At 45.6% G+C, this 27,307-nt stretch overlaps 1 protein-coding gene across 7 annotated transcripts in view; it reads right to left on the reverse strand.

Annotated features, from left to right (window-relative positions):
• SLTM (SAFB like transcription modulator) overlaps positions 1–27,307 on the reverse strand; it is a 738,342-nt gene that overhangs the window by 15,488 nt on the left and 695,547 nt on the right. For all 7 annotated transcript variants that reach the window (XM_044078891.1, XM_044078894.1, XM_044078888.1 and 4 more), the window contains one exon: positions 27,018–27,133. In XM_044078891.1, coding sequence (XP_043934826.1) covers positions 27,018–27,133 — 116 coding nt within the window. The remainder of the gene's footprint in view (positions 1–27,017; positions 27,134–27,307) is intronic.

Genomic DNA, 27,307 nt, shown 5'->3' on the forward strand with positions numbered 1-27,307 from the left:
AAGAGGGCCTAGGAAACTTGACCTTCTTACGTGCAGGTTCTGAAGCAGTCCCCGAGGCGGGATCCATACTTGGGGCTAACTGCTTAAGGAGCTGGGTTTCTAAATAAAGTGCGGTCAGACAGCTATGTAGGGTCTTCGGCACAATGACAAATGGAGCAAGCGGTATGATCGTGCTCCCGGCCTACTCAAAAAACACACTGATCATGGGAGTCTTTATGGGGTTATCTGGCACCCGCATTGGCATTTACCCTTTTTACCTTACATCGGCTATAAATTGCTAAAACAAAACCAAGCCTAAGCAATAATAATCAGATATGAAGAAAACAACCCCAAAAGGTTACTTAGCTTTGAGACGTCTGATGTGGAGGAGCAAACACAAGACGCATCGATAGTCTGCAGCTGAAACATTCGGAGGATTGTGCGTGCAGACGTCATATTTAAGGCCCCTGGTTTATAGCCCGTGTGACGTCCTATGCAACTGCAACAGCCAAGCTGAAGCTTTTGTACAGGAGCAGACGTACGAGTTGCCTGAGGGCAGGAAATCCCTCAACAAGAATACTGCAACATAGGAATAGGACATGTAAAGGATTTCACACAATCTGCCACGTACTGTTCAAAATACGAGTAGAAATTAATCCCTCTTGCCCTGCTACGGGCTGTCACTGTTAATAAGTCCCTTAGTGAAGTAACTAAACCAAAGGGTAAAGAAATGAACTGGTATTTTCCACATCCTGCTAAATCTGTGTGCATGTGTTTTTTAAATAGGGATGTAAAAGCAGACCTCTTTTAAGCCTACAGTGACCAGAATTCCAAAGCCTATATGGAGAATAAGCACGCTGAATTTGGGGAACCTTGGTCTTGACAAGTCCAGAACAAGGTTCTGTAGCTACTGTTCCTTGGTATGAACAACCTTTGCATTACTGGTCCCTTGACACTACTATTGTAACCACTTGTGAACACAAGTTAAGATGGGGGGTATTAAATTTTCCTGTTATTTGGAATTCCTCAGTCTGAGTTGTTGCACTTGACTACTAGGTATGGCAAGATTTTACATAGCTTTTCTATGTCCTATTCCCATGTTACAGTATTCCAACATATGGGTGAGTGCCAAAACTCACTATGAAGGAAGGGGTGGTGGTCTAGAGGCGATCGCCAAGAACCAGTGAAGGATAGCCCTGGAAAAGTTGTCTTAATTTGTAATGCTTGGGGAAGGAGTGCAATGATGACCAAGTGGCTGCTTCAAGAATGGTGGCGGTATCCAGACCCCCTGAAAGCCATAGCCCTGAAGTGTGCTTCAACAGTACCTTGCAGGGATTTCCCATGGTATTTGTAGCAGAAGGTGATGGCTTTGGAAAGCCAGGTAGAGATTGTTTGGTTACTGCCTTCCCTAGGGCTCTGGGGTGGAAGGAGACCAAGCCTGTCTGATGGGCTTGGTTTTATGCAGATAGAAAGTACAGTTGTGTACCTACCATAAATGTAGATGTTTGAGAGTATTCACTGTTGCAGTCATTACACTTGGGTTATTCGCTGGCAGGCTACCCGCAGTCGGCCCGAGTTCCAAAGTCTTGGTCCGGCGTTGGTTGCTGTCGCCTCTTCCCTGATGTCAGTGCGCCAGGGGTATAAAAGATGCAACCAACGCCATTTTCTTCAGTTTTTCTTGCCCCAGATGTCAGGTGCCCCCAGATAGGAAGGCTGGAAAAATAAAATTATACCAAAAAGCATGCATGTACCAATATAAACATTTCCTTCATCTACAAGCAAATACACCACATAGGTTGTATAGAGTTGAGAAGTAGAGAGAAGTCCCAGCAATGAAAAGGGGGATGGTGGGTAACCTGGACTGCAACAGTGGATACACTTGAACATCTACTTTTATGGTAGGTACACAACTGTACTATGTTCGTGTTTCACTGTTGCAGTCATTACACTTGGGTTGAATCCCAAAACTGAGGTTGGGCGGCTGGGTCTAAACTGGATTTGGAGAGGCTACCAGGCCCTGCAGGACTGCAGTGGCAAAGCCTGCTCTGGATTTACAGTAGAGAGGTAAGTGGTAGTGCTTGGTGAAAGTGTGCACTGAGCTCCAGGTTACAGCTTCTAAAATGTCTTTGGTTGGTACTCCTCTGAGAAAGGCCGCTGAAGTGGGTGCTACTCTGGTAGAATGTGGCCTAATGACCTTAGGCACTGACTTGTCATGGTGTGCATAACAGAATGGATGCAGTGTCCTATCCATTTTGAAATTGTCTGCTTTGTGAATGTTGGGCTTGTCCTAAGAGAAACCCTGTCCTGGTGAAAAATGATGAAAGGTTTCACAGCCATTAATGCCTGTAACTGATGCTCTTTCTTGCTGAAGTTATTGCTAGGAGCAGAGCAGTTTTCCATAAGAATTTTATATCAGCTGTGCTGGCTGGTTCAAAAGGAGGCAGTGTGAGTTTTTCTAAAACAAAATTGAGATCCCAAGTTGGTACTGGTGCGCTCCTTGGGGGTCTTATGTTTTTTGCCCCTCTGAGGTACTGTCTTAATAGAGGATGTGAAAACATAGGAGGTTCCGTATTGTAATGAGCTGAAACGGCAGAGGCATGGATTTTAATTGATGAGAAAGATGGGCCTTTGTCCAGCATCTCGGTAAGGTATTGTAAAAATCTGTGGTATATTTGGAACAAGTGGTTCGACTTCCATTTTCTGCATAAGATTTCCTAGTGCTGGGCCTCCTGGCTTCTAAACTGACATAACAGCTTTAGAGAGGTGCAGTCAATCTGCCATGCTGCCAGATTTAAGGTTCTGAGTTGACTGTGCAGAATCTGATTGTTTTGTTGAGTCAGAAGATGAGGAATTTGAGGTAAAGGCCAAGCTGGGGCCTGAGACCAGCTCTTTAGGATTGGGTACCAGTGCTGGCATGGCCAGTCTGGAGAAATCAGGATCATTTTTGGCCATTTTTGTCTGACGTTTAGAAGCACCTTAGTAAGAAGAGGCATTGGAGGGAAGACTGTCAGGGCTATCCAGCTGAATGACAGAGCATCCACTTTCCATGTTTGAGTGTGTTAAGTTCTTGTGCAGAATTTCTGTAGTTGGCAATTGTGAGGGGAGGCAAAAAGATCTATGTCTGGGCGCCCCCATTTCCTTATGCTGAACACCTGTGGATTTAGTTTCCATTCGTGAGGGTCCATGAGATTTCTGCTTAGTTCGTCTGCCAGCGTATTTTTTGTTCCTGGCAGGAATTGTGCCTGCATATGTACCCGATAGGTCAGTGCCATGTTCCACAAAGTCATGGCTTGCCTGCAGAGGGGGTAGGAATGTGTGCCCCCTTGCTTGTTTATGTACCACGTAACTGTGGTATTGTCCGTCTTTATTAATAGTTGTCCTGATGTAGTAGGTCCTTGAAAGCGGTCAGGGCATTCTGTACTGCTAGCATCTCTTTCTGATTGATGTGAAGATGCATTTGTTCCTTGGGCCAAGTGCCCTGAATACATTTTCCTGCCATATGTGCCCCCCCCCCCCCCAGGCATAATCCGATGCATCCATTATTGTCTGCCTGGCTGTGGGTAAGGTGAAAGGCTGTCCCTTGTTGTGGTGACAGGCCTGGGACCACCATCGAAACTCCTGTTGTAGGCAGGGAATTGAATTTATGATGGTCTCCAGGCTGTGACAATGTTGAGTCCAAACACTTTTTAGATACCATTGTAGTTTCCTCATATGCAGTCTTGCATATGGAATTAGTAGAATGCAGGACACCATGAAGCCCAGGGCCTGCAGAATTGTTCTTGCAGGGAGCTGGGTCTTTGTTGCCATCAGTTGAAAGCAATGAGTCAGCTGCCTTTGTTTGTTTGGCGTGAGATAAGCCATCTGGGCAGTTGTATTTAAGCTTGCACCCAGGAATATTAGCTCTTGAGAGGGCACTAGTTTTGATTTCTTTTCGTTTACTGTGTACCCTAGGCAAATTAGTAATCTTTTTACAAACGCCAGTAGAATGTCCTTAAGGTTCTGAGTTGACTGTGCAGAATCTTGATTGTTTTGTTGAGTCAGAAGATGAGGAATTTGAGGTAAAGGCCAAGCTGGAATTTGAATTCCTTTTTGTCTGCAAAATGCAATTACTGGTGCCAGGCATTTTGTGAAGACCCTGGGTGCAGTAGATAAACCAAAGGGCAGTGCAGAGAATTGGTAATGCATTGAGCCTGCTATGAATCTGAGGTACCTTCTGCAAGATTGTCTGATTGGGGCATGCAGGTAATGCCTCCTTGAGGTCCAAAGTAACTAGCCAAGCCTTCTTGCCCAGCATGGGTAGAAGGTGCTGTAGTGTTAACATTTTGAATTTTGGAACATCCAGGAAAGTATTTAGGATTGACAGGTCCAGTATTGGCCTCCAAGCTTTGTCCTTTCTGGGTACTACGAAAAGTCTTGAGTAAAATCCTTGCCCCTGTTCTTGCTGTGGTACTCTGAATAGCTCCCATGTCCATGAGAGCAGCAATTTGTTTTTGTGCCTCTGCCCACTGGTTTTGTGGCAGGACCGGCATACCTTTTGATTTTGGAAGCTTGTGAAAGTGGAATCTGTAACCCTGAAAAACAATATTCAGTACCCATTTGTCCTGGGTGACTGTGCCAATTTTTTGAGAAAAGTGCTAGCTTTCCCCCTAGGGGTGCTGCCAAAAGGTAAGTGCTTGGCATCTGTAGAGGGAAGTCATTGCGACGTTTCCTATAAGGTTGTGATTTGTCTTCCCCTCCTTTGGGGGCTGAAGCACCCCATTGCTTAGGTCTGTAGGAGCCTTGTGGCAGAGATCTGCCTCTTGGGCGTCTATCTGCCTTTGTGGCTTTGCTGACACAGGAAAGGACGAATTTTTTGAAGGCCAGTTTGTGCTAAACCTAGGTGGTTGGACCTGTAAGAAATCCTTTACTGTCTGCATTGATTTTGCTTTATCCTCCATTTTCTTTAGCACCTCTTCTGCCTTAACACCAAACAAAGTATCATGCTGTAGTGGAGCATCCAATAATTTTACTTTAACATGGTCAGGTAAACTTTGTTCTTTCAACCAAGCATGCCTTCGAATAACAGAGCCTGCAACTGCAGCTCTACAAGAAGCCTCTAGTGAAAAGTATGCTTTCCCACTTGTTCAGCTGCATGCAATAAATCCTGCATTTCCTTACTGTCAGGACTTAGGAAACCATTTTCTGTTTTAACAATGACATGAGGTACTGTTGATATTTAAGCATGTGAAACTGGCAATTTACAGCCTTTACAGCTAAAGTAGCAGAAGTGTAACCCCCCCCCCCCCATCTGTCCAGAGCTCCGGAATCCCTATCAGACGCAACAGGATTTTTAGCAGTGGAAGCCTTAACCCCTTTAGGACCATGAGAAACTGTTTCTGGATCTGCAGCAGGGTTTTTGTAAAGAAATTTATGAGAGTCAGGGACCTTGTAGTACCTGTCTGGCTTGACTGGTGCAGGGGGTAAAAAATCAGGAGTCAGACTGGATTCAGAGAAAACATCAACAATATCAAGCACAGGGGGAATAGCCAGGGGCCTGTTCTGGGGCAATAAAAGAAGTCTCCAAGCCTTTTCTTGGATTCTGAATAATCATGGCTTTCCCAATGGAAATGCTCCCTCATTGTGTGTGCAGGGGTTCCCCAAAAGAATAATCCTCAGGCGGAGAGGCTGAAGGTATAGACTCTTCTGCATCAGAGTCCTCATAGGGAGAGAGAGAATATCCCTGATCAGAAGAGGAATCAGAGTAAATAAAAACCTGGTCAGAGGAATCAGTGTCTTACCTAGGCCTTTTGTCAGGAGGGGGATGGGAACCCCCGATTAAAGTAATTAGGTCTTCGGCCATTTTAAGCATCTGTTTCTTTGGCATGGATGACTGTTCAGTAGAATGTTGTACTTGTTTCCTCGTCTTTAATGGTGTTTTTGACTTTGCCTTGGCTGCTGTAGTGGGCTTAATTGTAAGCTGTGAAGGCCTGAAAACACTCAGAAGCAGATGCCTGCTCAGCGGCTCCGGACCCATCTGAGGTAATAGTTTCCGTAGACCCAATACCTTGAGTTTCCACAGGCTTCGGTGTCTCCATGTGGCTGTCGGATACGGCCTGTGGCTGAGGTAGCGGGTGTCAGGGGCTGCAAAAGCACCTCACTAAGAACCAGCAACTGGCCTAGAAGAGGCTTCGTGTTTTGGACCTCGGATGCCTGTCCTTTTCTTTGTCTTTGCGTTTTTTATAAATTCTGGTAGTCGATTGTTCCGACGGCATTATGTAATTAAACCTTCGGCCAAAATAATCTAAACCAAAATCAAATCAACGTTTAATAGTGCATTTATTGAATCTAGCACAAAACTGACAACTGGTAACGTCGTGGTCAGGGCCTAGGCAAGGAATACAGTAAGAGTGAAAGTCCTTATGAGGTATTTGCTTCCCACAAGAGATACAATTATTAACTTTTACTGACATTAGTCTGGAGCAAGAAAAAGTTTCCCCAACGGGGTACTTAGCTTTACTGAAGACTTTGGTTCTGAAACTATTTAGAAAATCTCAGGAGTCTGCCCGCCGACCGGCACTTGCAAACTGCTTTTGCTTCGGGCACCGCGCGGCAATAATGGCATTGGTTGCATCTTTTATACCCCTGGCGCACTGACAGCAGGGAAGAGGTGACAGCAACCGACGCTGGACCAAGACTTTGGAACTCGGGCTGACTGCGGGTAGCCTGTCGGCAGATAACCCAAGTGTAATGACTGCAACAGTGAAACACGAAAGTACAGTTTTGTACCTACCATAAATGTAGATGTCCGATAGGTATGCATCTGCAGTCATCACACATGGGTTGTCCTGCCTCAGGCAGCCCTTCGGTCGGCTGGATTCCAAAGTCTGGGTCCGGCGTCGGCTGATGTCGCCCTTTCCCCGACATCAGAGCGCCTGGGGTATAAAAGCGTCAGCAGACGCCATTTTCCTCACTTTTTCTTGCCCCAGGTGCCTTCTAAGGAAGGCTAAATTTGGAGAAATGCAATAAATTCCAAACATGCACAGAAATATATATGCATATATATATATATATATATATATATATATATATATATATATATATATATATATATATATATAGTTATATATTTATATATATATATATATATCTATATATATATATCTATATATATATATATATATATATATATATATATATATATATATATATATATATATATATATATATATATATATATATATATATATATATATATATATATATATATATATATATATATATAGTTAGTTATATATTTATATATATATATTTATATATATATATATATATATATATATATATATATATAACAAATACACCATAATAGATAACCCCAGCAAGCTATAGGTTCATAGGTTCATACTAGGCTATCTGCCCAAGGGCATTTATAAGCCTAGCCCATAGTTATGTGGCTTTCGCCACCCCTTTAGTTTGAATAAAAACTATGCCTATCATTTTTCTGTGCCTCTGTCAAGCAGTGACACTGAAGTAATCCCTGGGGTATATCTGCGATCTCCCATCCATTGGTCAAGATTCCTCTTGAACAAGGCCAGCGAGGTGCTCTGCCTCATGTACCGGGATTTTGTTCCACAGCATAGGGAGTCTCTGGGTGATGAATCTGTCCCTCCAGCACGTTCTATTTATAACCGTGTCAAGGTTTAAGTCTCCCGCCTTGTGGTTCTGAGGGATCTAGATTTTTTGAGGTGAAGCATATTCATCAAATCTGGGTTTGACATGGCCTTATATGTCAGGCACAGGTCACCTCTGAGCAAGCGGTATGAGACTGAATAAAGCTGGAGTTCTTTCAGTCGGGCAGCATAAGACATATTTTTGAGACCCTTTATCCTTTTGGTGAGGAACTTTTGGGGCCTTTCAAGCTGCATCAGGTGTCTGGTCAGATACATTCCGAACGGGGCATTGTACTCAATCATAGGTCTAATGAGTGATGAGTACAGGGGGATGATGACCTCCCTTGATCTAGATGTGAATCCCTTCATGATCAGGTGGGCGATAGAAGGTTTTCCTAACTACTTTAGCAACATGAGTGTCAAACGAAAGACTACTGTCAACTTGGGTCCCCAGATCCCTGATGACTTTTTCTGTGCTCAGTGGATTGTCACCTATATGGTAGCTAGGGGTAACCTTGTTTTTCCCGAAGGGTATGACTATGCATTTTTTGGCGTTTAACTTCAGGCCATGGCTCTGGCACCAGTTATCCGTTTCTGTGAGGCCCTTCTGGAGGATATCTGTGTCAGATGTGTTTTCGACTATGGCCAGTTTGCAGTCATCTGCAAACTTTGTCAGCCATAACCCTCCTGTGTTTGCTTGTACTTCAGAAAAGTAGATGCCGAACAAGAGTGGACCCAGGACTGAGCCCTGTGGGACACCACTTGTGACAGGCTTTGAGTCTGACATGGCTCCAGCAACTCTGACCCTGTGGGTTCTGTCGCTTAGCCAGTTTGCAACCCATCTTGTGATGTATGGGTTTACATTCAAGCTGATGAGTTTTCGATGATACCTGAGTGGGGTATTGTGTCAAGGCCTTTGCCAGGTCGAGGTAGGCTGTATGGACTGCCTTTCCCTCATCAATGGCCTTGGTGACTGTCTCGAAAAAGTCAACCAAGTTTAAGAGGCAGGATCTGCCTTTGACAAAGCCAAACTGGGTTGGATCCAAAGTCTGCAAGTTCCCTATGTCTTTATTTATGAGTTCCATTATGATCCTCTCCATGGCTTTGCAGATGAGGCTTGTCAAGCTAATGGGGCGGTAATTTCCAGGGTCTGTGGAGGCACCGCCCTTATGAAGTGGGACCACAGTCGCGTGCGCCACTGCTTGGTCACGTAATGATCCTGAGGTGAGGCTAAGATTAAACAGCTGTCCTAACTGTGGGTTTAATTCCTCGTTGAGCTCATGAAGCACACAGCCGGGACACCATCCGGTCCCATGGATGCTGTGTTTTTGCCTTAGTGAGGGCAGTTCTCACCTGGGCGTTGGAGATGTTTGGGGGCTACAATCCTCTGGAATAGATATCTCTCCTTTTGGGGATGATGGGGGTAGAAGTTTGCACTGAACCTGTCAGCCAGTATGTTAGCAATGTGTGTAGGTTCAGTAATTTTCACATCATTTTGAACTAATTCTGAGCATATCTGGGAGTTTCCTCCTAGGTTTCTAACATAGCTAAAGAAGGCCTTATGATTGTCTTTAGAGTCCTTGGCGATTTATCTCTCAAAATTTGCCTTTGATGATTTTATGAGAGCTCTTAGTTTTTTACTTATAATGATCAAAGGTGTCTTACCTTTCAAGGATTTTGCTCTATCTTGTAGTAGCTTCCTCCTTTTGTTGTAGAGCTTGTTTATGGCTGGGGTCCACCAGACTGGACGCTTGCCTTTGGTACAGAGAGTCTTAGTTTTGTTTGGGATTGCCTGATCCATGCAGTCCTGTAGGTGCTGGTAGAAGGCATTTGTAAGTGATTCAGCGGTTTGAGTAATGTTTACCACTGGCTCAGGGGCCTTAAAGGAGACCACACTAGTTTTTAGAAGTGTGAAATCGGCTTTTGAGAAGTTTTTCACTGTGGTCTTTTTTGTTTCAGGTGGGGGCGGGATGAGGACCTCCAGCGAGATTAGTTTATGATCTGATCTCACCAGTGAGGGGTATACTTCCGGGGTTGAACATTTTGATCCCATGTTCGTGATGAGATCAAGTATGTTTTCACCTCTTGTGGGGATGGTGACTAGTTGTTCCATGGCATTTGAGTTTATGAACTCCAGGAATCTTTGGGTTAGAGTGTTCGGGCTTGAGTAGTGTTCCCAGTCTATATTAGGGTAGTTGAAGTCACCTAGTATGATGGTGTTTGGAGATACATTTATCCCCTCCAATGTTTTCAGGAAGGCCATGTGAGGTTCCTGAGTTTGAGAGGGTGGCCTGTAACATGCTACAAATTGCAGAGCAGTCTTGCCTATGGTTAATTGTACCTGGATGGTCTCCGATGCATCGGCGTTGCCACCAACCTTGAGGTGTGGGTGTCCTTTATGAATATGGACACCCCCTCCTTTCTTGGTGTTGTCCGGATTTTGGGGCGGAGCATGATATGAGGTGAAACCTGTTAGTGCTGGGGTGCTCTCAGGAGCCTTGAACCAGGTTTCTGTCACAGCACAGACATCGATGTTCTCCATATTGAGAAGGGCCTCAGTGCGTGCATCTTGAGATTGAGACTTCTGGCATTGAGCAGCATTACCCTTAGTTTTTTCCTTTTGGTGTTCTAGGGTGGTAGGTTTAGAATTTGAGCCTTGCCTAAAAAGGCACTATGGGGGTGGCAAGAGCCTTTGCCAATATCCAGAAGCCCAGGGTGACAGGTGCAAGCCGTCCCTTGAAGCAGCGTGGCTTGTCCAGCATGTCATCCCAGGCAGACAGACATTGGATCCCCTTTGAATGACACCAGAATTTAAGCCAATTATTAAAGCTGATCATCTTATCACTGTATTGTGGCATTATTCTAGGTGAAGGTAGGATACTGCTCAAGGTCAGGGTCATACCTGCCTGGACTACATAATCAGAGAGCTCCTCGACGTCCCTTTTCATGTAGTCCAAGGTGGTACGTCTCAGGTCGTTGACACCAGCGTGGACAATGACTGAGGCGTACTTGTACCTGCTGTTGAGAGACCCGAGTGCTTGCTTTATGTGGCGGATTCTAGCGCCAGACAGGCAGCTTACTGTGACCTCCTTACTCAGTCTGGTGAGCGGGACGTCAGTGTGTCTGACTATGGAATCACCAATGACAAGTGTGTCTGGCATTTTGTTTGGCCTTAAGGGCTGTGACTGTTTGACACTCTGACTGTGTGGTCTATGTGTTGCATGTGTTGGGTCGTGAGGTGGTAGTTGTTTGGGTGTCTGCTTTGGTGGCCTCTGCTGTTTTGGTAAATTTTTGATCAGAGCCTCCGAGTATGTCTGTGTATGTGTATGATTTGAAGTTGTGATGGTACCATGTGTGACTGGGTATGTATTGTGTGTGGTTACCTTCTCCTCCTGTCTGGTCTTGCCAGTCCTATGTTGAGGGAGCTCAGCCTCCAGTTTGGCCGTATAGTTGCATCTCTCGCATGTATTTGTGTTTTGTGGGAGAAGGAGAGGATTGTCTGTGTACATGAGGCAATTGTAACATTGCCTCAATATCCCCAGGTTCACCAGTTGAGCTGGAGAGGACACTAGCAACTGATCCCTCGACATACTAGAAGTAGTAGATAAAGAACTTTCAAAGGACTCCGGGGGAAGTGGGTTTTAGGCTGGTATGAGAGGGATAAGTACCCAATAAATACCACAGAGGGGAAGGAGGGAGGGTAAACCTGACTGCAGATGCATACCTTTCGGACATCTACATTTATGGTAGGTACAAAACTGTACTATGTCCTTCAAGGATGCATCTGCAGTCATCACATATGGGTAGAATACCATAGCCAATCTGGGGGTGGAGGATCTATGAAAAGGATGGTGTAGCTAAAATGCCCTGCAGGACTGCCGTAGCAAAGCCTGCTCTGGATCTGGAATATAAAGGTAAATTGTAATGCTTGGAAAATGTATGCACGGAGCTCCATGTAGCAGCTTCTAAAATGTCCTTGGTAGCCACCCCTCTTAAGAAGGCTGTGGAGGTGGCTGTGGCTCTGGTCGAATGAGGTCTAATGTTAGCTGGCACAGTTTTTCCATGAAAGGAGTAACAAAAACAAATGCAATTTCCTATCCATTTAGAAATTGTCTGTTTTGAAATTGCTTATCCTTGTGCACTAGCAGCATATGCTACAAACAGCTGGTCAGTTTTTCTGTAACTTTTAGTTCTGTCCAAGTAGTAGCGCAACTGTCTGTGTATGTCCAGGGTGTGCAGAAGCTTTTCCCCTTTGTTTTGTGGATTTGCAAAGAAGGTAGGCAGGTGAATGGCTTGGTTTAATGAGACCCTGGATACCACCTTTGGCATAAATGAAGGATTGGTTCTCAAAGAGACTCTGTCTTGATGAAAAATAAGAAATGGCTGCACTGCCATGAGGGCCTGTAACTCAGATACTCTTCTTGCTGAGGTTATGGCCAGAAGGAAAGCAGTCTTCCAAGACAGGAACTGTAGTTCTGCAGATGCTGCTGGTTCAAAGGGAGGCAGTGTTAGCTTTTCCAACACGAAGTTAAGGTCCCAAGTAGGCACTGGTGGATTCCTTGGAGGATTAATGTTTTTAATTCCTCTTAGAAACTGTCTTAGGAGAGGATGAGAGAAGAAGTACAGTTTTATACCCACCATAAATGTAGATGTCTGATAGACATGCAACTGCAGTCATAACATGTGGGTTGTCCTGCCTCAGGCAGCCCTCGGTCGGCCGGATTCCAAAGTCTGGGTCCGACGTCAGCTGATGTCGCATTTCTCTCCGACGTCAGAGCGGCGGGAGTACCTAAGCATCAGCTGGCGCCATCTTCTTCAGTGTTTCTTGCCCCAGATGCCAGGTGCCCTCCAAGGAAGGCTGTAATCAAATTGGAAGACAAAAACAGGATTCCAGAGAATAAATGAGCAATAAAACAAATACACCATAACAGATATCCCCAGCTAAGAGAAACAGGGATAGGAGAGGGTCCTAGGCATAGAGGGGTATGGAGGGAGGGAAAATCCGACTGCAGTTGCATGTCTATCGGACATCTACATTTATGGTAGGTACAAAACTGTACTATGTCCTTCAAGAATGCAACTGCAGTCATAACATGTGGGTAGAATACCACAGCTTAGCTGGGGGAGGAGGTATGCTCTAGGAAAAAGATGGTGTTGCAATCAAACCCTGCAGGACTGCCGAAGCAAAGCCTGGTCTGGATCTGGAGTATAGAGGGAGATTGTAGTGTTTGGAGAATGTATGCACGGAGCTCCATGTAGCAGCTTATAGAATGTCCTTAGTAGGCACCCCTCTTAAGAATGCTGTAGAGGTGGCTGTAGCTCTTGTGGAATGTGGTCTGACATTGGCTGGAACTGTCTTTCCATGAAAGGAACAACAAAATCTGATGCAATGTCCAATCCATTTTGAAATTGTCTGTTTTGAAATTGCTTTTCCTTGGACTGCAGGGGCGTAAGCTACAAAAAGTTGTTCAGACTTCCTACTGGCCTTGGTTCTGTCCAGGTAGTATCGAAGTTGTCTGTGAATGTCCAAGGTATGCAACAGTCTTTCCCCCTTATTCTCAGGATTGGGGAAGAAAGCAGGCAAATGAATAGCTTCATTCAAAGAAACCCTAGAAACCACCTTTGGCATAAAAGTAGGGTTGGTCCTTAATGAAACCCTGTCTCTGTGAAAAATTATGAACGGTGGTATTGCCATTAGGGCCTGTAGTTCCGAAACCCTTCTTGCTGAGGTAATTGCCAACAGGAAAACTGTCTTCCATGAGAGAAATTGCAAGTCAACTGAAGCTGCTGGCTCAAAAGGAGGTAGTCAGTTTTTCTAGGACAAAATTGAGGTCCCAGGCTGGCACTGGGGCCTTTCTTGGTGGCTTGATGTTCTCGATTCCCCTGAGGAATTGCCTTAGCAAAGGGTGTGAAAAGACAGGAGGATCAGTGTTATATCTAGCTGAAATAGCTGATGCATGTATCTTTATGGAAGAATATGAGAGGCCGTTTAGCATATCCGCCAAATATTCCAAGATGAGTGGGATGTTCAACAATGATGCATCATGCCCCTTGCTGGTAATCCAATTGCTGAATCTCTTCCATTTTGCTAAGTAAACCTTTCTGGTGGACGGTCTTCGAGTCTCTGTTAGTATCCGCTGAACTTCCTTGGAGAGAGATAGGTTGAGGTTATTTATGGGATCTCCCAGGCTGTTAGCTGCAGTGTCTGAAGGTTTGGATGCACTGTTTTGAGATTGTGTTGAGTCAAAAGTAGAGGCCATTGGGGAAGGGCCCACCTCCTGGTGTAACATATGCTCCTTAGTATTGGGTACCAGTGTTGCCTTGGCCAGTCTGGAACTATTATGATTCCCTTGGGTCTCTCTGCTTTGATCTCTAGTAGTACTGAGGTCATCAGTGGCAGAGGTGAGAATGCATAGATTGTTAGGAAGTTCCAGTTGAATGAGAGAGCATCTATTTTCCAAGCTTTTGGATGGTATGTCCTTGTGCAGAATTTTTGTAGATTGTTGAGGTGAGAGGCAAATAGGTCTACTTCTGGCCTGCCCCATGTCAAAGTGAGTTGTGTGAAGATCTTCGGATGCAACCTCCACTCGTGTGGATCTGTGAAATTCCTGCTTAGGCTGTCCGCCAGCACATTGTCTTTGCCTGGAACAAACTGGGATTGTAACTGGATGTTTAGGCTCAGTGATTTTTCCCAAAGATGCATTGTCAGTCTGCAAAGGGGGTAAGAGTGGGTGCCCCCTTGCTTGTTTATATACCACATCACAGTGGTGTTCTGTCCTTATCAGTAAATGGCCTTGTTGAAGTTGGTGTTGAAAGGCCTCGATGGCATGCATTACTGCCAGCATTTCCTTTTGATTTACATGCAGATGTGCTTCCTTTTGAGACCATTGTCCTTGTATACACCTGCCTTCCATGTGTGCCCCCCCCATCCAAGGTCTGAGGCGTCTGTGGTCATGGTCTGTGTTATCTGTGGTTTTTTGAATGACATACCTGTGTTGGCCTGGTTCACCGAAGCCCACCATAGGAATTCCTTTTGTAGGCATAGAATGAGCGGTATGGTTGTATCCAAGTTGTTGCTGTGCTGAGACCAAATGCTTTTTAGGTACCATTGAAGCTTTCTCATGTGTAGTCTTGCTAATGGAACCAGGAGAATGCAGGATGCCATGTAGCCCAGGGTCTGTAGGAATCTCCTTGCAGTCATCTGGGTGAGTTTTGCTAAACCTATGAAGTAATGAGTTAACTTCTCTTGCTTGTCTTCTGTCAGGTAAGCCATTTGAGAGGCTGTGTCTAATTTGGCTCCTAAGAAGATTATTTGCTGGGATGGCTGCAGTCTTGACTTTTGAAAGTTGACTGTGTATCCCAGAGCTTGAAGTAATCGTATGACAGTCCAATTTTTTTGTAGACATCAATTTGTCGTCCACTTGTATGAGGCAGTCGTCCAGGTACGGGTAGATTTGTATCCCTTGGAGCCTGCAATGAGCAATTACTGAAGCCAGGCATTTTGTGAATACTCTGGGCACAGTAGATAAGCCAAATGGCAATGCTGAGAATTGATAATGCTCTGGCCCTGCAAGAAATCTGAGGTATCTTCTGCAGCTGTGTGATAGGGACATGCAGGTATGCCTCCTTGAGGTCCAGAGTAATCAGCCAAGACCCCTTGCCCAGCATGGGAAGGAGTTGCTGTAGAGTCAGCATTTTGAACTTTGGTACTATGAGGAAAGTGTTTAATGCGGACAAATCCAGTATTGGTCTCCATTGAGATTCTTTTCTTGGAACAAGAAACAGTCTTGAGTAAAACCCCTGGCCTTGTTCTTGTTGTGGAACTCTTTCTATTGCTTTCATTCGAGTCAGCAGAGAGATTTGCTTGATAGCCTCTGCCCTCTGGTTTTGTGGTAGGTTTGGCATGCCTTGTTTTCTTGGCAAGGTATGAAAATGGAACCTGTAGCCTCGGTCTATAACGTCCAAAATCCATTTGTCCTTTGTCAGTCTGTGCCAATTTTCTACAAAGAGATAATTTCCCACCCAAGGGAGCTTCTATTTGTTCCCTGGTAGGCGGAAGTAGAGGAAAGTCATTGAGATTGTGGCTGTGGGGCAGGTGAAACCCCTGCGTCACTTCTGTGGTTTCCTGGCTGCCATTGTCGTCCCCTGTAAGGACCTCTGTATTGGCCTCTTCCTCGGCCACGTCTGTTTTTACCCCTTTGAAACTTTTCTGGATTAGGAAAGGACCAGTTTTTTGAAGGCCAATTCCTACTGAATCTGGGGGGTTGAACCTGGAGGAAATCTTTCACCGTCTGAACTGATTTTGCTTTTTCCTCGATGGTCTTTAACACATCCTTAGCATTAGCACCAAAAAGCTTGTTCTTTTCCAAAGGTGCATCCAGAAGTTTTGCCTTTACATGATCTGGTAGAGGTTGATCTTTTAACCATGCATGTCTACGAATGACTGCCCCTGTCATAGCTGCCCTACATGAAGCTTCCAGTGCATCATATCCACACTGCAGGAAGTGATTGCTTACTTGCTGAGTGTTATGTACTGCTTCCTGCAAAGCCTTCCTGTCTAAAGGATCAGGAGTGGCCAATGTTTTTTGTAAATCTTCTAACAGGAAATCCTGATATTGTAATATATGAAAAAGGCAATTCAAAGCTCTCATAGATAAGGTGGATGTGTAAACCTTTTTGCCCCATCTCTCCAATGACCTAGCTTCCCTGTTGGAGGGCAATGGATTTTTAGAGGTGGAAGCTGAAACTCCTTTAGGCCCCTGAGAAATAGTTTCCAAATCAGCAGTATGGGCCCTGAATAAATGGGAATGAGTTTCTGGGACCCTGTAATACCTGTCTGGCTTGGCTGGAGCAGGGGGAAAAGAGTCAGGGGTAACACTAGAGTCAGAATATAAATCATCCAAAACATCAAGTACAGGAGGAATAGCTAAGGGCCTGTGCTGGGGCTTCTTAAGGAAAGTCCGAAGGCGTTTTCTGGAATCAGAATATTCCTGGCCTTGCCACTTAAAATGTTCCCTCATGGTATGCAGAACTTCCCCAAAAGAAATATCCTCAGGCGGGGAGGCTGAGGGGATGGAATCCTCTGCATCAGAGTCCTCATACGTCTGGAAGAGCTCTTCCTGGCTATCAGAGTGGACAGAGCCCTCAGAGTCTTCATCTGACAGAATAGGGTCAGAGGGTTCAACCCGGGGCCTTTTATTAGAAGGAGGCTGGGATCCTCTCTCAGGATGGGCCTGTGAACCTCTAATCATAGAAATTAAATCAGCAGCCATAGACATAATTTGTGTCTCTGGAGTAGGCTGAGGAAAGGTTTTAGTAGTAAGATGCTTTGTTTTGCTGGCTGCCTTAGCCCTGGTGTAGGCCTTAATAGACATGGCCATAGGAGGCCTGGCAGCTCCACGTGCAGGAGTGACCTTGTCTACAGCAATGGTCTCTGGCATTTCCTCGGTTTCGGTATCCGGATAACTGGCGTCTGAGTGATATCCAGAATCGGAGTACTCGGTAATGCGGTGTCTTCGGTTCGGAGCGGTGGAGAGACCATCTCAGAGGGAACCGGAGCACCCGCGGTAGGTTTTGGCGTGGAGTCAGTGGTAGACGCGGGCTGAGGATGTCGGTCCTGGTCTTTACGTTTCTTGGGAGTTTGTGATGTCGGAAGATCCGACTGCATTGTGTAAGAGAATTTATCGCCGAAAAAAACTTCAGCGAACTCCGCCCGGCGCCTGAGAGTGCGCTTGTTGAAGCGAGCACAGGCTACACAGGCCGAGACGTCGTGGTCTGGGCCAAGGCAAGGAAGACAGTAAGAGTGGAAATCCTTGAGGCATTTGTTTACCACAAGAAAGACAATAGTTAACTTTTTCAGTAATTTCTGACATCGGCTGAGGCAAGAAAAGGTCCCCAGTGGGGTACTTAGCTTTTTTGATGACGTCGGAATCGAAGAATACAGGAGCTGACCGACCGGCACTTGCGAACTGCTTCTGCTTCGGGCACCACGCGGCAAGAAAGACTGAAGATGGCGTCGGCTGATGCTTATGTACTCCAGCCGCTCTGACGGAGAGAAATGCGACATCAGCCGACGTCGGACCCAGACTTTGGAATCAGGCCGACCGAGGGCTGCCTGAGGCAGGACAACCCACATGTTATGACTGCAGTTGCATTCTTGAAGGACATCAGGTGGATCAGTATTGTACTCTGCTGAAATTGCTGAAGCATGAATTTTAATGGAAGAGTAAGACAGGCCATTGTGAAGCATTTCCGCCAAATATTCCAGGATTTGTGCCATGTTCATAACTTTTACATCTAGGCCCTTTGGAGGTGCTCCAGGTGTGAAATCTTTTCCATTTTGCTGAGTATGCCTTTCTTGTGGAAGGCCTGCGAGCTTCCATGATGATGTCCTTCACTCTCTTGGATAGCTTAACCTGGTGATGAATCAAGGTATTTTCCAGGCAGTTAGTTGCAATGTTTTCAGGTTGGAATGCAGAGTTTTGTAATTGTGCTGTGTCAGGAGAAGCGGCCATTGTGGAAGAAGCCATGGTTTAGTCCGTGACATACTCTTTAGCAATGGGTACCAGTGCTGTCTTGGCCAGTCCGGAGCTATCAGAATCACTCTTGGCTGCTCTGCCCTGATCTTCAGTAAGACCTTGGTCATTAATGGAAGAGGTGGGAATGCATACACTAGTTCTCCAGCTGAAAGAGAAGGCGTCCACTTTCCATGCTTGTGGGCATCATGTCCTTGAGCAGAACTTCTTCAGCTGATGGTTGTGTGGGGAGGCAAAGAGGTCTATGTCCGGTCTCCCCCATGACTGTTATCAGATGTAAGATATCTGGGTGCAGCATCCATTCGTGTGCATCCATGGTGTTCCTGCTTAAGCTGTCCGCCAGTATATTGTCCTTTCCTGGCACAAACTGGGATTGCAGCTCTATATTGAGTGTCAAGGAAAGTTCCCATAGATTCACTGCCAGTCTGCAAAGAGGGTAGGAATGGGTACCTCCTTGCTTGTTTATGTACCACATAACTGCGGTGTTGTCTGTCCTTATTAGCAGGTGGCCTTGATGTAGAAATAGCTTGAAGGCCTCGATTGCATGCATCACTGCCAGCATTTCCTTTTGGTTTATGTGCATGCGTAGCTCTTTGTGACCATAGTCCTTGAATGCACCTTCCCTCCATGTGCACTCCCCATCCATGGTCTGAAGCGTCCGTTGTAATGGTTTGGCTGGCTATTGGTTTGGTGAAGGGCAGACCTCTGTTTGACTGGCTTGCTTGAGCCCACCACAGAAATTCCCTTTGAAGGCATGGGATGAGTGGTATCAAAGTTTCCAGGCTGTGACTGTGCTGAGCCCATAAACTCCTTAGGTACCATTGTAGTTTCCTCATATGTAGCCTTGCTTGAAGAATCAGAAGAATGCAAGAAGCCATGTAACCCAGGGCCTGCAGGATTTTCCTTGCAGTCAGCCGAGTTTGTCTTGACAGGTTTTTGAAGTAATCCGGTAGTTGTCTGTTTTTCTTCTGTGAGGAAAGCCATTTGAGTGGTTGTGTCTAGATTCACACCCAGAAAAGTTATTCTTTGGGATGGTACAAGTCTTGACTTGTAAATGTTGACTGTATATCCCAAGGCCTGAAGAAGGTGGATGGCATAATTAAGTGTTTTACCAAAGTTTGTTGGCTGTCCGCTTGTATAAGGCAGTCGTCCAGATACGGGTATATTTGCATCCCCTAAAGTCTGCAGTGTGCAATTACTGATGCCAGGCATTTCGTAAATACTCTGGGCGCAGTAGATGAGCCAAACGGCAATGCTGAGAATTGATAATGCTCTGAACCTGCAAGAAATCTGAGGTGTTTTCTGCAGCTTTCTCTGATAGGGACATGCAGGTATGCCTCCTTGAGGTCCAGAGTTACCAGCCAAGACCCCTTGCCCAGCATGGGAAGGAGTTGCTGTAGAGTCAGCATTTTGAATTTTGGCACAATGAGATAAGTATTCAGTGCGAACAAGTCGAGAATAGGCCTCCATTGCTTTTCTTTTCTTGGAACAAGGAGTCTGGAATAAAATCCTTGGCCTTGTTCTGAGAGAGGAACCTTTTCTATTGCTTTCATTTGCATTAAGTTGGAGATTTGTTTCAAAGCCTCTGCCCTTTGATTTGGTGGCAGGTCCGGCATGCCTTTTCTTTTCGGTAATGTGTGGAAATGAAACCTGTATCCTTTGTCTATTTGTAGTGTCCATTTGTCCCTTGTAATAATGTGCCAATTTTCTGAGAATAAGGAAAGCTTTCCGCCCAAAGGTGCTTCCAATTGAGCCCTGGTTGGCAATGTCAAAGTAAAGTCATTGAGTCTGTCCTTGTGCAGCAGTTGTAGGCCCTGTACTACCTCTCTGGTTGGGAGGCTGCCATTGACATCCTCTGTAGGAGCCTCTAGCTTGCCCTCTACCTCTGGCATGCCTGTTCTTGCCTCTCTGAAATCTCTCCGTCTGGAAAGGACCAGTTCTTGGAAGGCCAATTTCTGCTGAATCTTGGTGGGTGGACTTGCATAAAATCTTTTGACTGTTTGTACAGATTTTGCCTTTTCTTCAAATTTCTTTAAGACCTCCTGAGCAGTGGAGCCAAATAACTTTTGCTTTTTCAGTGGAGCATCCAGAAGCTTTGCTTTAACATGGTCTGGCAGAGATTGTTAATTCAGCCAAGCATGCCTATGTATGACTGCACCTATCATAGCTGACCTACACGAAGCTTCCAATGCATCATAACCACACTGCAAGAAATGGTTGCTAACCTGTTGAGAATTATGTACCAGATCCTGAAGTGATTTGCGATCTAGGGGTTCAGGTGAAGACAGTTTTTTATGCAATGCATCTAACAAATACTCTTGGTACTGTATCATATGAAATTGACAATTTAAAGCCCTCATAGAAAGGGTAGCAGAAGTATACACTTTTTTACCCCATCGCTCTAAAGCCCTGGACTCCCTTTCAGAGGGGAGTGGATTTTTTGTAGTGACAGCTGCAACCCCTTTAGGGCCCTGGAAAAAAGTTTCTGGATCAGCAGAGTGGGCCTTGTAAAGGAAAAGATGCGATTCCGGGACCCTGTAACACCTATCGGGTTTGGCAGGAGCCGGAGGGAGTGTGTCAGGGGTTGTGCTAGACTCAGAGTACACATCAATGACATTCAAAACAGGGGGAATTAGCCAAAGGTCTATGCTGAGGCAAATGCAAGAAGGTCCTTAATCTCTTCCTGGAATCAGAGAATTCCTGGCCCTGCCATTGGAAATGCTCCCTCATAGTGTGCAGAGTTTCCCCAAAGGACAGCTCTTCAGGAGGGGAGGCCGAAGGAATAGATTCCTCTGCATCAGAATCCTCGTAGGCCGAAAAAGCCTCCTCCTGGTAGTCCGAGAGAGCAGAGCCATCAGAGGCCTCATCCGAGGAGTGGGGATCAGAGGACTCATCCCTGGGCCTTTTTTCTGTAGGAGGTTGAGAGCCCCTGTCCGGATGAGGCTGTGAGCCCCTAATTAATGAAATAAGGTCCTCTGCTAGACTAAGGATCTGAACCTGTAGTGGGTCCTGGAGGGATAACCCTAGGAGGCATAGATTTTGAGTGTTTAGCAGCTTTAGCCCTTGTGAATGCCTTAATAGACATGGATGCAGGAGGCCTGGCTGCACCACATGCTGGTGTAGTTTTGTCTAAGGGAATGGTGTCGGAAGGTTCCTGGACACCAGATTCTAATGGAGATTCAATAACAGATACAGTAGTGGCCTCCGGGGCAGAGGTTGTCGGTTGTACGGTTTCGGTGGATGGTAAGTACCAAGGACTCTGTTTCAGCAGAGACACTCGCGGTAGGCCTGGCCGTGGTTTCAGCCGAAACCGCGGGCCGCGTGTCGGTCCTTGACCTTCCGTTTCTTTATTAAAATGTGAAGTCGGAGTCTCAGACGGCATATTGTAAGCAAAACTAGCCCCAAAAAATTCCTCTGCGAACTCCGCCCATCTAAGGGTACGTCGGTTGAAGGAAGCACAGGCTGAACAGGCCGAGACGTCGTGGTCTGGGCCTAGGCAAGGTAGGCAGTAAGAGTGGAAATCCTTATGAGGTATTTGTTTCCCACAAGTTAAACAATTATTAATTTTATCTGACATCGGCTGAGGCAAGAAAGAGTCCCCAACGGGGTACTTAGCTTTTGAAGTCTTCGGTTTAGCTGAATTACAGGAGCTGGCCGACCGGCACTTGCGAACTGCTTCTGTTTCGGGCACCATGCGGCAAAAAAGACTGAGGAAGATGGCATCGGCTGACGCTTTTATACCCCAGGCGCTCTGACGTCAGGGAAAGGGCGACAGCCGACGCCGGACCCAGACTTTGGAATCCGGCCGACCGAAGGGCTGCCCGAGGCAGGACAACCCATATGTGATGACTGCAGATGCATCCTTGAAGAACATCTGATTCTTCAGCATCGGAATCCTCATAGGGGGGTAAAGAGTATCCCTGATCTGAAGAGGAATCCGAAGAAATGTAAACCTGGTCAGAGGAATCAGTCTGCATCCTGCCTAGGGCTTTTATCAGGAGGGGGATGAGAACCCCTAATCAGAGCAATTAAGTCTTCGGCCATTTTGAGCATCTGTTTTTTAGGCATGGAGGCCTGTCCAGGTGAATGCTGCACTTGCTTCTTTGTCTTTAAAGGAGTTTTAGACTTGGCTGTAGTTTTGATGGTAAGCTGAGAAGGTCTGTAAACACCCTCAGAAGAAGATGGCTGCTCAGTGGCTCTGGACCCATCTGAAGAGTTTCCATAGGCCCAATATCTTGAGTATCCAGAGGCCTAGCCATCTCCACGTGGGAGTCTGAGGCGGCTTGTGGTCCTGAGGTAGCGGTCGTCAGGGGCTGCGAAAGCGCCTCACAGAACCGGTGAACCAGCGACTGGCCTAGAAGAGGCTTCGTCAATTTTGGGCCTCGGACGTCTGTCCTTGTCTTTTTTGTGTATTCCGGTCATCGGTTGTTCCGACAGCATGGTATAATTGAACCTTCGGCCAAAATAATGTTGGGCAAAGTCAGACGTTTAATAGTGCACTTGTTAAATCTAGCACAAAACCAACTAGTGACGTTGTGGTCTGGGCCTAGGCATGGAATACAGTAAGAATGAAAATCCTTATGAGGTATTTGCTTCCCACAAGAAATGCAATTAACTTTTACTGACATCGGTCTGAGGTAAGAAAAAATTTCCCCAATGGGGTACTTAGCTTTATTGAAGACTTTGGTTCTGAGATTCGGATTGAAAATCTCAGGAGTCGGCCGACCGGCACTTGCAAACTGCTTTTGCTTCGGGCACCGCGCAGCAAGAAATACTGAAGAAAAAGGCGTCGGCTGCACCTGATATACCCCTGGCGCACTGACGTCAGGGAAGAAGTGACAGCAACAGACGCCGGACCAAGACTTTGGACCTCTGGCCGACTGCAAGACCGCCTGACGGCAGGATAACCCAAGTGTAATGACTGCAGCAGTGAAACATGACGAACATCCCTGTAATATCTGTCAGGCTTACAGGAGCTGGGGGTAAGGAGTCAGGGGTCAGACTAGACTCCGAAAACACATATACAATGCAACACAGGTGGAATACCTAGAGGCCTGTGCTGAGGTAGTAAGGGAAAATCCCCGAGCCTCTTTTTAGATTCTGAAAAATCTTGGCTCTCCCAGTGGAAATGCTCCCTCATGGTACGCAAAGTTTCCCCAAGGGAATAGCCCTCAGGAGGAGATGCTGAAGGTATAGATTCTTCAGCATCAGAATCCTCGAGGGGAAGAGAATATTCCTGATCAGAAGAGGAATCAGAAGAAATAGAAACCTGATCTGAAGATTGATAGTCAGTGTCTTGCCTAGGCCTCTTAGGAGGGGGATGGGAACCCCTGATCAAGGTAATCACGTCTTCGGCCATTTTGAGAATCTGTTTTTTTGGGCATAGAGGCCTGTCCATGTGGCTCGAGTTTGTTTTCTTGCTTTAGAAGGTGCTTTAGTCTTTGCCTTTGATGTTGAAGTAGTTTTAATGTAAAGATGTTTAGGTCTGAATACACCCTCAGAAGCCAGTGCCTGCTCAACGGCTCTGGACCCATCTGAGGGATTAGCGTCCGAGGCTACAATACCTTGAGTATCCAGCGGCATGGCCGACTCCACGTGGGAGTAGGTAGTGGCCTGCGACTCTAAAGTAGCGGGCGTCAGGGGCTGCGATAGCACCTCACCGAGAACTGGCGACTGGCTTAGAAGCTTCGCCGGTTTTGGGCCTCGGTTGTTTTTCTTTGCGTTTTTTGTAAACTCCAGTAGTCTGATGGCTATCAGACGAACTTTCAGGATAATTAAACTGGCGTCCAAAAAAGTTTAAAGCAAAATCATACCGACGATTAATAGTGCGTTGGTTAAATCTAGCATAAAACCGACAACCAGTAACATTGTGATCAGGCCCTAGGCAAGGAATACAAGAATGAAAATCTTTGAGGTATTTGCTTTCCGCAAGAAATGCAATTAACTTTCTGACATCTGTCTGGAGCACGAAAAAAGTTTCCCTAATGGGGTATTTAGCTTTATTGAAGACTTCGGATCTGAAACGAACACAAAAATCTCAGGAGTCGGCCGACTGGCACTTGCGAAATGCTTCTGCTTCGGGCACCGCGCGGCAAGAAAGACTAAAGAAAATGGGGTTGGCTGCTTCTTGAAGGGGCGACAGCAGCCGACGCAGGACCCAAGACTTTGGAATTCAGGCCGGCTGAGGGCAACCTGCCAGCAGGATTACCCAAATGTAATGACTGCAACAGTGAAACACGAAGAACATCTGCACCTAATAGATTATCTGGCTACTTGTGTAGCTAGAGTAAAATTTGATGCAATGTTAGATTTGCTTGGACAGTCTGGGCTGGAAGCCTTGGTGTATTTAACCATGTAGGTTTGGTAACGGATAGCCCTGAAAACCAGGGTAGAGAAAGTGTATAACTTCTTGCCCATGGCTTTGCTGTCCTTACCAGTTTGATAAAGTGAAGCAGAAATCAACTCCCTAGACTATCTGGGAGCATAACTGCTGGGTCTGCCAGAGGTTTCACCAGATACTTCTGGTCATCAGGCACTTTGTAAAACCTATCCGGCCTTTTAGGGGCAGGAGGTTAATAGTCTGGATTCTTGAGTTAAAGGCATCCAGGAAGGCTGGAAGCACAGGAGGGATTGCTGAAGGAGAGGGAGACTCAAGTTGCAAAAATTCAAAATATCTTTTCTGGCTATCTAACATCAAGGTAGTATCCCACTTGGAGTACTCTTAAGTTTGAAATAGTTTCCCCAAAGGTACTACTCTCTGGTGGGGAATCTCTCTTAATGGAGTCTTCGTCTGGGGAATAATAGTCCACAGGTGAAGCAATTTGAGACTCAAGAAACTGACTCCTCAGAAGAGTATACTGGTCTGGTTCTTCTTCCTGAGTAGTGGGTAAAGGGAGGAAGCAGAGGCTGGTTTAGGGCTCAGCACAGGAATGTTGGTAGGAGCAGGCCTGTGCGCTTAAGGGCCATGAAGGCCTGCATTAAGGAACTGGCAAAAGACTGCCAATTTGGAGTTCGAGGCGTAGGTTTTCTAGCGTTTTTTTATTTTCTTTGTTGGCGTTGGCTTAGAGGTAGGCCTAGGAACAGAGGCCTGGGATGGAGGAGAGGTCTCAGTTGGCCGACATTTGGATAGACTCCGCAGACGTGCCCTCCATGACAGCAGTAACAGCCTCTTCCAGAGGAACTGAAGTTGCCAGTAATCCGGTGTCCCTCAGCCCCTATATCTGGAGTCAGCAGGACATCCGATGGCAGAACTGTATCAGGAGTAGACCTGGAAACCTTGGCCTTCTTCCTTGGTTGTTTGGCTTAGGCGGCCAAGTTGGGATCCATCATGAGAGTAAGGTGTTTTAATCTCTGATTTTCCAAATACAAATTTAGTGCGGCCAGCCAGCTGCACAGGGTCCTTGCCATGAAGGACTGACAAATGGAGCAGGCCTTATGGTCGTGCTCCTTACCTACACAAAACACACCAGTTGTGAGTCTGTGTGGTATATGACTAGCGCAATTACATTTGCTCTTTTTCTCAGACAGCCCATGAAGGTGCTGTTTACTGTAAGCTTGGCACAGTTACCCACTCTCCCACCGATACCAAAAAGCAATCTTTGTTAACTGCTCTTCTGGGAAACTGGACTGGATATCTACAAGAAAAATACCAAAGAGAATACTCATCCTCACTAGTTACTTTGTTCACAGACAGTATAACTAACTTTCACTGCCTGGAATCTGTTGGCTAGCCAGTTTGCAATCCAGCTGATAATACGGGGGATCTGCAAGTTTCTATTTTATAATAGATGTTTAATTCAGTTAACAGTTTAACCCAGACCTCACTATATGTTGTGTTTTAAATCATACACTGCTGTGCTGTACTGTCTGAACAGAAAGACAAAACATTACACAGGAATGCAAGGCTTAGTGGCTTGAATTAAGTTACCCAGTATTGAAATAATCTGTTTGGGACATGGAGCAAACAGCACATTGTGCCATAGTCAACTTAAGAGTCACAAGTAAAACTATGTAAAAAAAAATCTTGTGCAATGCCGTTAACGAAAATGTAAAGTGATTTGGGATCTGAGAATGAAAAAAGAAAATGTCTAACTTGCATTGCAGAGTACTAAGTAGCCAATTAATTATGATTAGCAACCCTTTTATGTATGCACAATTTCCTAATGTCATTTCACAACCCATTACCGCATATCCCATTCTCTGTTATTTCAGCATCTCAGGTGGGTTGAAAAGCAACTGCCACAATGAGATTCATGAACTTTTTTTTTAATGGGGAAAAAAAAAAAGTTTCACACTCTGGCACAATCTTTAATGGATGCCCACTGTATGAATGTAATGCAGCCCAGCGGACAACCATCCACATTATCTTCTGGGCCAAAACAAAAAGGCAATGGGAATGGAAAGTGAAGCTGCAGACGGCCGTCATACAGGCAGCCAATCAAATTCTTATAATGCCCTCACCATTCAACATCCGAAGCTAGCAAACCATACAACTGCATACCCAGATACACAGGTTGGTACTTGCTGTAAGCTCTTACACAAGATAGACTGTTCACTACTGAGCCAATGACTTCCTGTCAAAAATAAGGGGGCAGCCAGTGCCTGCACTCCCATTGGCCAACTGCAAATCAACCATGGATTATTTGGGTAGTTACATTTATGACTTACTTTGTTCCCACCAGCAATGGGTCGCTGTATGTGAAGAGAGACTGACATTCAATGAATTACCATTTGTTCAAATCAAAGAGGAGATGCAGTTAAGAAAAACAAAGAATCTAAATTCAGCTAGACAAAATGCAAGATCAATTACATGCTTAAACAGAAAATACTACAATACTATAAACGAATATCTCATTACCTTGAATGTGGCTGCATTCCACCACGACCCATTCCAATTCTCTTGGGATTATAACCACCCTGAGAACCAGGTCCATGCCACTCCCTTCTTGAACCGCCAACATCACGGCCATGTGGCTAAAAAGTTTGAAAGCAATTTTTTTTTATTATTTCTTTAGGAGAATGCAGAATGCAACTCATACTACATAAAGTACAGTTGTGTAACAACTTAACATAACATCAGATGTACTACTGATCTGTTTCAGTACTCGACATATGGGGGATTCCCAGAAAGGAAAATGGTGTAAAATC

Source organism: Protopterus annectens, chromosome 7.part1, assembly GCF_019279795.1.
Source record: "Protopterus annectens isolate FY-2018-M chromosome 7.part1, PAN1.0, whole genome shotgun sequence".
NCBI classification, from domain to species: Eukaryota; Metazoa; Chordata; order Ceratodontiformes; family Protopteridae; genus Protopterus; species Protopterus annectens.